Source organism: Aethalodelphis obliquidens, unplaced genomic scaffold (assembly GCF_003676395.1).
Source record: "Aethalodelphis obliquidens isolate GAN/ISIS:26980383/991018 unplaced genomic scaffold, ASM367639v1 scaffold23, whole genome shotgun sequence".
NCBI lineage: Eukaryota > Metazoa > Chordata > Mammalia > Artiodactyla > Delphinidae > Aethalodelphis > Aethalodelphis obliquidens.
In genome coordinates this window covers 16,002,736-16,014,736 of record NW_020837967.1, presented here as the reverse complement: position 1 = coordinate 16,014,736, position 12,001 = coordinate 16,002,736, and the positions used below count along the sequence as shown (strand labels likewise).

At 38.9% G+C, this 12,001-nt stretch overlaps 1 protein-coding gene across 7 annotated transcripts in view; it reads left to right on the top strand.

Annotated features, from left to right (window-relative positions):
- ARHGAP21 (Rho GTPase activating protein 21) overlaps positions 1-12,001 on the top strand; it is a 127,348-nt gene that overhangs the window by 94,586 nt on the left and 20,761 nt on the right. For all 7 annotated transcript variants that reach the window (XM_027121859.1, XM_027121858.1, XM_027121857.1 and 4 more), the window contains 4 exons: positions 4,708-4,866; positions 5,011-5,113; positions 7,356-7,392; positions 9,710-9,835. In XM_027121859.1, the coding sequence (XP_026977660.1) occupies positions 4,708-4,866; positions 5,011-5,113; positions 7,356-7,392; positions 9,710-9,835 (425 nt within the window). The remainder of the gene's footprint in view (positions 1-4,707; positions 4,867-5,010; positions 5,114-7,355; positions 7,393-9,709; positions 9,836-12,001) is intronic.

The following is a 12,001-nucleotide window of genomic DNA, read 5'->3' as shown; positions in this document are numbered from 1 at the left end:
GTTGTTGATTCAGCTGAAACAAAAGCCAAGTGGAACCGCTTTGACCGCTAGTAATCGACCTTTCATTTAAACAGTGCTTTTTACTTTCTAAAGCTTATTTCTTTGTAAATTTTAACTTGTGGGCCAACTGAAAAGACCTCTTTGTTGTCACATTACTTTGTCTTAGAATCAATCCTGGACTAGATGGGGGGAAATTACTTAAATTACAAGCATGTGCCCTGATCCAGAACACCTATCATGTTGACTGAGGCTTTAGTCTGCTCAGATGCCCCAGGTATATTATCCACAAAGCAGCCAGTGTGTTTTTAAAAATATAAATAGGATCATTTCACTCCTGATCAGAACCCTTTTTTACTTCCCGTGTTAGTCAGAATAGAACCCAGAACCCGACTGAGGTGGACAAGGCCCTCTGTGATCTGGGTCACAACCCTACTCCACTTCTCACCCCTACCTCCCGTCTTCCTGTGCACGCTGTCTTGACACACGCCAGCCTCCTAGCAGTCCTGAAACGCGCCAAGCACACCCTGCTTCAGCGCCCTGGCACCAGTTCCAAGCCTTGGAGTGCATTCCAGAGATATTCACAAGACTCGCGCGCTCTCAGTACATTTGGGCCTCTGCTCAGATACTACCTTATCAAAGCAGCCTTTCCAGACCAGCCTATCTAAAATACACACAGAACCTGACATTCTCTATCTCCTTAAGCTACTTTATTTATCTTTATACCACTTGTTTCCACTTGGCATTTGTATTTTTTGTTTATTACATGTTTCTCTGCAGAGCTAAAACATGAGCTACGTGAGAGCCAGGATTTTAGATCTTTTGTTCACTTCTGTGTCCTTCATGCCTGGCATAGAGAAGGCACTCAATATTTGTCGCAATAATAGGTGAATGATAATTTTGATTTGATGGTTAAATGTGTAGCAAAACAAAACAAATTTTCATCATAATTACTATGCAGCTCTAAGATATCATATGCTAACAGGATCATCATATATGTCCTTCGTATTCTCTTCATTTAATAAATGAGAAATCTAAGCTATTGAGAGGTTAAATAACTTCCCCAAAGTCACACAGTCAGTATGCAATAGAGACTTCCCTGATTCAGCCTCATTGCAGAGCACAACTCCAGAGGGCACCATTTATACAGAATGCGTTGTGAACAGCGCCCTCTGGAGGTGTGTGATGCAAGGCTTGCTTTGAGGCCAAGGCCATACTCTCACTCAACCTGTTACCCCATAGGTTCAGGAAGAGTTTGCCATAATTTTGTAATATATTGTATTCTCTGTCAGTACTGTTTCAGACTTTTTCTCTTCTAGAGAAACTTTTTAAAGCCATTGAGCTCTTGGACTGTCAGGTGACACTGTCAGAATCAGTTTTTTAAAACAGTCCCACATAACTTATATTTTATAAATGTGGCGTATTCAAGTTGTAAACATTGCAGGGACTCTCAACCTAAATTGTGCTCATATTTGTATCTGTACCCTTAAGGCCGGCCTCAAAGAGTAGTAGATTTCCATTGCAGATGGAAATGATAGATATTTTATAGAAATTATGATTTTATGATTTTTTTTTTTAAACATACAAAGCCCTACAACCCATGGCTGTATTTCCCAGGCCTGTGAGATGTTACCAGAATAATGGCATTATACTTTCTTGCTACTTAGTAAGAATAATATAATGAAATTATATTGGAGTAATAATAAGTTCGCTAGTTATATCTGTTAATATTTCTAGGTACAGGAATAAATCAAAAGGTGAATTATGCTTTTAAAGAGAAGTTTGGCTAAAATATAAAACAAAAATCTATTCTATATACATAAAGATTTAGAATAATTATTAAAATAGACCATTTTGTTTGTTTATTAAAAATAAAAATACTAATTTGTTCTGATCACATTCTACTTTAAGTACTTATTAGAGTCGCCTTAGTTCCTACTGGATGACATCTTCTGTTTTATGAATCATGACTTAAAAGTCCCCCAGCATAGAAGTGTCTTTATAATCCATTTATTTCCTGTATGCCTCCCAGGACTTTAATATATTGCATATGGTTACTCTGGTATGTCATTTGAACAGTACCAGCGGAATAGGGTAGAATACAGAACGGAGATATGAACACGGTATTGATTTTACTGTTCAGATGTAAATGCTGTCTATGGATGTAAGTGTTCTTAAGTTCCAAAATTTAATATTGAAATCCTTTTATTATTGAGCTTCAGAGTTTTATCTGACCAATGGGTATTTGTCTTTCCAATCTAGCTTTTTTTTTTTTTGCGGTACGCGGGCCTCTCACTGTTACGGCCTCTCCCGTTGCGGAGCACAGGCTCAGCGGCCATGGCTCACGGGCCCAGCCACTCCGCAGCATGTGGGATCCTCCCGGACCGGGGCACGAACCCGTGTCCCCTGCATCGGCAGGTGGACTCTCAACCACTGTGCCACCAGGGAAGCCCCAATCTAGCTATTTTTAAAAATATGTGTTTTACTGGGATGACTTCAGCATTGAAATGGACTAAAAGAGACTATTTGCAATGTTTCTCAAAGTATTTTCTAGGAACACTAATTCCATTTGATAAAGGGGGAAAAACAAAGATCAGTGGTCAAATAAATTGAGAAATGCTGGGTTTTGAAAGTTAAACAAGTTTTGTCTGTCTTCACCATAGAACTCTCAGCATCATTAACATGCTCCTATATGTCGTGAATTTTCTAGACAGGATGTAGTACAATTTGTCTTAGAAGTATTTGACCATGAATCCTTTCTTTCATTTAGAGTATTTCAGTTTAGTATACCATAAAACACACTTTGGAGAATGTTGGTCTATACTCTATGCTATTTTATGGAACATTTAAATTAAAAGGAAGAAAAGCAAAGAATTAAGGCTTGCTGTTGTATCGTCACACTACAGGGTCTTTAATAGTCTGTGAATTTAATAGTTATTTTTGTTACTTGAAAACATTATAACCAATGCAAAATAAATAAGTAAGTAAGTAAATAGGTGCCTTGGCTTTATTCCCAAAATATCACAGAATGGAGCCAATTTATTTACTTAGTTATCTGTGTAATACAGAGCTAACGAAACGTCTTGCAGAAGGAAAATTTTCCAACATTTCGTTACATATTTAATATCTAATATTCCTTTGGGGTCACAAAGACTTAGAAAAATGAAGAAAATAAAACGACTTTTTTTAAAAATTAGGAATATCGGTCATTAGCAGTAATTTGTTTATGGCCACTCCCACACATACATGCTCTTGTAAAGCTTCATAGTAAGTCCTGAAAATAAATTTCAACATCTTTCACAAGTAAACACAAAACGAGTAATGAGTTCCTAAGTAATTTGTTCTATAGTAGCAGGTATTAAGGTGTATTCTCCAATCCTGATTTTCTATCTTTCTTTTTACTACTCATAACTATTAATATAAAGAAACCAGCTGTATTACCCGCATCGAGTTCCTCTCAAATTCCTTCTCCCCTCTTTTTTGCCGTACTTTTACTACTTCTTGTTCTTCTCACCCTAAAGTTGGCCAGTATGTGTGTACTTAATTAGGATTAGCCTAACTAAAATTGAATTTGATTGGTGCAGCCATGCTGGCCCTGGCATTTTAAACCAATTTAGAAGTTTTGTAGGATATAGCTTGATTACAGTGTCTCTGTAGGTAAGTTTAGCTATCTGAAATTTAACCAAAAGGGCTGGGACTGGGTGATTGGGTGACTAAATAATAATTCTGCATTTAATATTCCCTCTTCTTAGCTCAGATTCCCCAAGTTTGAATTGGCATCTTCTTACTAGATAAATTTCTGTGTTCCAAGTTTAACGAAACTGCTCACCACAGAATAATTTTAGATGTTCATTTATCTTCCTTTTGGTAGTTGGCTTTTATCCCAAAATATTTCAAATTGATCTGTAGCACACCTTATAGAATACTATGCTTATTTCCTTAGGGAAATAAAAATTTTTTAAACTTCACACTTATAAAAATTATAGAATTGTATCCCTAAAGCAGACTTTCTGGATTTTCAGCTAGTTCCTTTAGTGTTGAAAAGAGATCCAATCGTAACTACACTGTCAGCCAGATCTGTCAGTTTTTAAAATAAATGCAAACCTCAAAAGCCCCCTAAAAATTTCTTGGCTTATGAAAGCCCCAGAGTATTTCATATTCTTACATAAATTAAACAGATACTTTTATCCCTTCTGTGGATTTATTGTTGTAGTCCCCTTGAGCTAGAAGTGACCCTGATAATCCTAGTCCAATTTCTTTATAGGGGATGAATTTAATACCCTGAGGAATTAAGTGGCTTCCACGAAGTCCAGCAAGACAAGTCCTTTGCCCCCTCCCCTGCTCGGTCTTCCCGTTCCTAACAGCTGGCTTATTCTGTGTGCTAAAATAAATCGTCCGAAGATGGATTTATGACATCGGTGCCTAATAGTTATTAATTTCTTTTAAGGTAAATGTTGGATTCCTTGAAATTAGTACTTCCAGCATTTGTCAGCTGGCAAGCTGGGTCATCTTTCATACACATGCGCCTCTCACATACACACAAAGCCATGAAATCTTGCAACCTCTGGTTAACTTGTCTGACCCATGAACCTGTAGACATGCAGCCAAGTAACTGTGACACATTCCCGGTGGTTCTTTCAATAATGAATACTGATCACTGTTGTATTATTTTATCATTACTGACGATACCTATTTCCTCTCACCTTACAGATGAGCCTACTAGCCCCAGCATCGATCACGATATCCCACACATCCCCGCCTCTGCGGTCATCTCTGCTTCCACCTCCCAGGTACCCTCCATAGCAGCGGCCCCTCCCAGCCTCACAACGTCAGCTCCTTTAATTCGACGTCAGCTCTCTCATGACCAGGGTACGTTTCAAGGAGCGGTTATGTGAACTGTCTTATGTTCTCAGTTTTCCATTTAAAATACTGTGACACCCCCTGATCTCCTCGCCATTTAAAAAGAATCTGGAAACCACGTGCACATGTGTAAATGTTGGGTTTTGATTGCAGAATCTGTTGGACCTCCCAGCCTGGACGCCCAGCCCAGCTCAAAGACAGAACGATCAAAATCATACGATGAGGGCCTGGATGATTACAGAGAAGATGCAAAACTGTAAGTCTCAAGCGTGTTATCTTAAATACTTGTTAGTGGCTGCTCAGTATGGCCTTGACATGTAAATACTGAATTTACTGATGTCTTTTATATTTTCTAACTTTATGACATTAGAAATGCAAATAAAAAATCAAAGTTGCGGGCTTTCCTGGTGGCGCAGTGGTTGAGAGTCCGTCTGCCAATGCAGGGGACACGGGTTCGTGCCCCGGTCTGGGAAGATCCCACATGCCGCGGAGCGGCTGGGCCCGTGAGCCATGGCCGCTGAGCCTGCGCGTCCGGAGCCTGTGCTCCGCAATGGGAGAGGCCACAACAGTGAGAGGCCTGCGTACCGAAAAAAAAAAAAATCAAAGTTGTGACATGATAATACATTCAATTGAATTTTTTAAAAAATTAATGTTTAAAAATCAGTAATACACAAACATAATACAAAAATACATATAAAAATATATATATTAAATAATTACTTCTGCTTTAGGCCTTCAGTCACCCAGTTCTACTCTCAGACATAACTGTGCTATCATTTTCTTTTATATAATTCCAGAGCTATTCTGTGCATAAAGTCATACACGCATTTACGTATGCTTATATACGTTTGTGTGCTAATTGTTTTTATAAACAAATGATAGGTGCTCTACACACTGATCTTGGAGAGCATTCAGTGCATGTATGCCTGGCTTATTCTTTTTCATGATTGTTTAATTTTCCACTGAGTAGTTATACCATAATATATTTAACTGGTGTTCTGTATTCTAACAGACGTTTAGGTTGATCAAATCTTATGCTACAACAAATAATCCTTCGGTGCCTATATTTGTACATAGTTCATTTAGCACATATGTGAGTACAGTTGGAAAAAGGATTGTTACATCAAAGGGTATGTGTATTTTTTACTTTAATATCTATTGTCAGTTGCTTTCCAATTTATTCCTCCTGAACCAGCTGCCTGAGGGGAGTCTGTGTGAGGTGTGGCCAAGGGCAGTGGCAGTGGCTAGCAGGGATTTTTCTAATGATGCAGAGTGGGATGTGTGAGCCGTTTTAGCCTTTACTCTCCCTCATTAAAAGGTATCAGTAAACAGCCACATTTCAGAGTCGCCTTCACCTTACCCCAGTGCTTCCTGCAAAGATGGCAGGACCGTGTGTTTCCTCCTTCATCCTCACCTCCCCTGATGCCCCATGGTGATCAGTGAGGCTCCTGTCACTGGTACCCCCTTTCCTGTTGTTCTAACAAGGAAAGCTTGGTTTTGATCTCTCAGAAAACAGTGCTCTGCAGTTTTGTTGGAGACGTGTACCCTTTCCTGTTGTTCTAACAAGGAAAGCTTGGTTTTGATCTCTCAGAAAACAGTGCTCTGCAGTTTTGTTGGAGACGTGTAAGCACTGGCGCCCTCTCTCCCCGTATCCACTTTTTACTTCACTGCATTTAACCCCACTTCTTCATATGCTGTAGTTCAGATTACAGGCGTCTCCTGATGTTGTCGAAGATGAGTTTGCATATCTATTTCTGGTTGCCTTGTTGGGGGGTGGGGGGCTCTGAGAGGAGAGGACAGCGCCATCTTCGATCACACCTTAAAATCCTAAGTTCCTTAATGAACTTTGAATTAAAACAACAAGAAAACAACTTTGTCCCATAAGGTTAAATTGTTTTTGAATAATTAATGTGGACCTGTCCTCTGAAGCCCTAAGCTTATTCAGTGTCAGCTGCTGTTCTCTGTACTGAAACATCCAGAATATGGTCAGAGGGAAGAGTGGCGGCCATGACCAGCCCTGACAATGCACTTGCTGCCGCCGTGTCCACAAGCTGGACAAGTGTGGAAGTGCCTGTCTCTATCTGACCGCTGATGGTGACCACTGACCAGTCATTATTGACAGTGTGGAAATCCTTAATAGAGCATCACACCTGTGGGTAAATAATAACATAACGGCCAATGTTTAGTCTGAGTAGCTTTTTCCTTGATACAATAAAAAAGAGGATAAGAAAATCTCACCTTTTATTCAGAGATGGTTTTAACTTACAGTTTAAGAAAACTTCTATCATGGAATAGAAAGTTTAAGTACTTATAAAGTTTAGGTACTTATAAAACTAGCTGTTTTTCCTCATTTGCATCAAACTCTGATCATTTAACATGGTAACGATGAAATGTCAGCTTACTAATGAAAGGGTAGTTGTAATAGTCAAACTACTTTTACATCTTTAAGGTATTTTTATGCATTTACTGCAAATATTGATAGACTTCTTTTCCAACAGGTCCTTTAAGCATGTATCTAGCCTGAAGGGAATCAAGGTAGGTATTCAGTATTTTTAAAATATCGGTAAATGATAAATGTTTCTATTTACCTGAATTTACTTTAGCTCTTCATAGAGAATTATTTCTTTTATCCGTTAGGTATTTCATATTTAAATATCATAACCTCCTATTCTATAACTTTCAAGTGCATTTGGAAAATATCACTCTAAGTTGTGATTTCTAAACATATTCATCAAATATACAGCAGTTTACACACATTGTGCTGATTTTTCTTATTTTGTAAGTTTACGGACAAATATTTAACTGCCCAGCAGTATGTTTTTTTTTTCTATCCTCAACATTATTATTTCCTGCCTCCCCCCAATTCCCCCCAATACGATCCGCCCTGTCCTCTCTTGTCTATCCTTCCCTCATGCCTTTCCCTCAGTGAAACAATAAAAGCTGTTAGACAGGAATTTCCTTATTTTACCTTCTCCAAAAATACCAGGACCTTCATTTATACCCACACTTTCTGCCTTCCTTACTCTTATCTTAATAAGTATCTTTTTACGTGGCACATTGTCCTATTAAGCACAAACACCCAGGTTTCTGCTTTGGATTCCATCACTTTTCACTTTCTCAAGACCCCTGTCTCTTCTGCATAATCACTCTTTCCATTGGCTCAGTCACCATCACATACAAGCATGTTCTATGATTTCCTGTATTTAAAAGAAAAACCTTCCTCGAATCCACGTCCCCCTCTGTTTACTGCTCCGATTTACTCTTCCATTTTTCATAGCAAAATTCTTTGGGAAAAAAATTGTTGGTAGTTTCTACTTTCCCACATCACGTCTTTCTCACCCCACACGCATCAGAATGACACTGTTCAGGCCAAGGTTACCAGTGACACTCAGGTTCCAGAACAACTGGCTGCTTGGGTTTTTCACTTACTTGACCTTTCAGGAGTATCCAGCGTAATTTCCCACTTGCTTCCTGAAACACTTTCTTCTGCTGGTTTCCATTTCTGCCTCTGTGTAATATTTAAAATGTTGGAAAGTCTAGAGCTGGTTCTGACTCCCCTTTCCTCTCCACCTACCGTCATTTCCTTGGTGCTCCTACCCAGAGATCTCCCCGAGTGTATATTGCCAGCCTTGACCTCTTCCCCAAACTGAGGCTCATGTGGGCTCCTGCCCTGCACCATCACCATTTGGACGTTAAACAAGCAGTTCAAGGTTTCTATGACTAAGTAGACCTCAGGGACCCCCGCAGACATGTGTATCCCTCCTTTTCCCTCATCTGTCTAAGTCCGCTTCAATTTACCCACTTGTTCAAGCACCAGGTCTAGGAATGAAGCTTGTTTTTTCTTTTCCCTTTCAAGTACCGTCCGCTCTACCTCCAGAACATACCCTGAACGTATACCTTCCTCTCTGTCTTCACTTTCGCTACTTTAGTCCCAGCTGCCACCGTCCCTCACCTGGATTCCCACAGTACCACCTCCTTTCATGGTTGTCCCTTTCAAATCCGTTCTCCAGGTAGCAAGCAGAGCAACCTTTCAGCTGTATGATCAGATGATGTTACTCCTCTGATTCATCACTTCATGGCCTGCCGCACACTCCTGCCACAGCCTGAAGTACCCTGAACAATCTATAACTAGCTGTTTCTCTTACTTCCGTGGAAAAGTGAACATTTAAAATGATAACAGTGAGGGAATGCCCTCAGGGTCCATTGGTTAGGACTCTGCGCTTCCATTGCAGGGGTCACGGGTTCAATCCCTGGTTGGGGAGCTAAGATCCCACATGCCTTGATGTGGCAAAAAAAAAATGATAACAATGAACGTACATTCAGTAGCTATATATTCTCCCTGAATTTTTCTTTCCCCTGATCTTTCGTGGTTGCCTCTTTTTAAAATGTTTTCTCCAAATTTCATCTCACATGTTCTTTCTGCAGAGAGGTCTCACCTCAGCACCACCAGTTAATAGCTGCTGCTCTGTTGTTCCTTACTGCATCTCCCTGTTTCATTCTCCGAATGGCACTAATCACAATCTGATCATTTTCTTGTTTTATTTTTCTTTCTTCTTTGCCTTTTCCCACTAAAATGTGAGCTCTTGAGAGTAGGTAAATTATACTATTTCTATTATTTTTTAGGGGTTAAAAAAATTCCTTCAGGGGACCTTAAAAATGATGGATACCCATTTTTTTAAAAAGCAAAACCAGAAATTTTTCTAATATAATTGATAAAGTTAGGATTTTTCAAAAATAGCCTTTCATTTCGAAGATTTAGTAAAAGTCTTTTTCAGCAAAACAATTTCAACATGCAAATACTTATAAAGAAAAAAGCTGACATTTGCTATGTTTTCTTTGGCCTTTTCTATAGATCACAGACAGCCAAAAGTCATCAGAAGATTCTGGATCCCGGAAAGATTCTTCCTCAGAGGTTTTCAGCGATGCTGCCAAGGAAGGGTGGCTTCATTTCAGGCCACTTGTCACTGATAGGGGCAAGGTAGTGTGTTTTCTCAGCTACTGTGAGCGTGTGAAATGCAGGCCCTGAAAAGTAAAGCATTAAGTCTCTATACATAAAACGGTAAAATAGCCAGAATAAAGAGTGGAAAACGTTTATAAGCATCTTTCTCTACATAAAGGAAAAGTTATTTTTACAAATTCTAATCAGAGATTTAATTTTATACCTTTTTCATCCTTTATATCAATTACATATGGAATATGTTGTTTTGCGTCTTATCAGTGTAAAAGAGACATGGGAGTATTTAAGAAGGAACTCTGATTTTCTTATTAAGTAGTTTATTACCCATGGATTATTACAGAGTAGTACTTTAGGGACCAGCAGTTCTCCATATTAATAATTTAAAAATTTTTATTCAGTATCTCCCAGTTTACTCAAGTTGCCTTTATTTTTTTTGAGTTGTTTTTTTTTTAACATCTTTATTGGAGTATAATTCCTTTACAATGGTGTGTTAGTTTCTGCTGTACAACAAAGTAAATCAGTTATACATGTACATATATCCCCATATCTCCTCCCTCTTGCATCTCCCTCCCACGCTCCCTATCCCCCCCTCTAGGTGGTCACAAAGCACCGAGCTGATGTCCCTGTGCTATGCGGCTGCTTCCCACTAGCTATCTATTTTACATTTGGTAGTGTTTATATGTCCATTCCACTCTCGCACTTTGTCCCAGCTTACCCTTCCCCCTCCTCATGTCCTCAAGTCCATTCATCAGAACCACTTTTTTTTTTTTTTAAGATTCCAGATATATGTGTTAGCATACGGTATTTGTTTTTCTCTTCAAGACTTGCTTCACTCTGTATGACAGTCTCTAGGTACGTCCACCTCACTACAAATAACTCAGTTTCATTTCTTTTTATGGCTGAATAATATTCCACTGTATATATGTGCCACATCTTCTTCATCCATTCATCTGTCAGTGGACACTTAGGTTACTTCCATGTCCTGGCTATTGTAAATAGAGCTGCAGTGAACATTGTGGTACATGACTCTTTTTGAATTATGGTCTCCTCAGGGTATATGCCCAGTAGTGGGATTGCTGGGTCATATGGTAGTTCTATTTTTAGATTTTTAAGGAACCTCCATGGTGTTCTCCACAGTGGCTGTATCAATTTACATTCCCACCAACAGTGCAAGAGGGTTCCCTTTTCTCCACACCCTCTCCAGCATTTATTGTTTGTAGATTTTTTGATGACCATTCTGACTGGTGTGAGGTGAAACCTCATTGTAGTTTTGATTTGCATTTCTCTAATGATTAGTGATATTGAGCATCCTTTCATGTGTTTGTTGACAATCTGTATATCTTCTCTGGAGAAATGTCTATTTAGGTCTTCTGCCCATTTTTGGACTGGGTTGTTTGTGTGTTTTGATATTGAGTGCTTGTATATTTTGGAGATGAATCTGTTGTCAGTGGCTTCGTTTGTAAATATTTTCTCCCATTCTGAGGATTCTCTTTTCATCTTGTTTATGGTTCCCTTTGCTGTGCAAAAGCGCTTAAGTTTCATTAGGTCCCATTTGTTTATTTTTGTTTTTATTTCCATTTCTCTAGGAGGTGGATCAGAAAGGATCTTGCTGTGATTTATGTCATGGAGTGTTCTGCCTATGTTTTCCTCTAAGAATTTTATAGTGTCTGGCCTTACATTTAGGTCTTTAATACATTTTGAGTTTATTTTTGTGTATGGTGTTAGGGAGTGTTTTAATTTCATTCTTTTCATGTAGCTGTCCAGTTTTCCCAGCACCACTTATTGAAGAGGCTGTCTTTTCCCCATTGTATATTCTTGCATCCTTTATCAAAGATAAAGTGACCATATGGGCGTGGGTTTATCTCTGGGCTTTCTATCCTGTTCCATTGATCTATATTTCTGTTTTTGTGCCAGTACCATACTGTCTTGATTACTGTAGCTTTGTAGTATAGTCTGAAGTCAGGGAGCCTGATTCCTCCAGCTCCGTTTTTCCTTCACAAAATTGCTTTGGCTATTCGGTATCTTTCGTGTTTCCATACAAATTGTGGAATTTTTTGTTCTAGTTCTGGGGAAAATGCCATTGGTAGTTTGATAGGGATTGCATTGAATCTGTAGATTGCTTTGGGTACTGTAGTCATTTTCACAATGTTGATTCTTCCAATCCAAGAATATGGTATATCTCTCCAT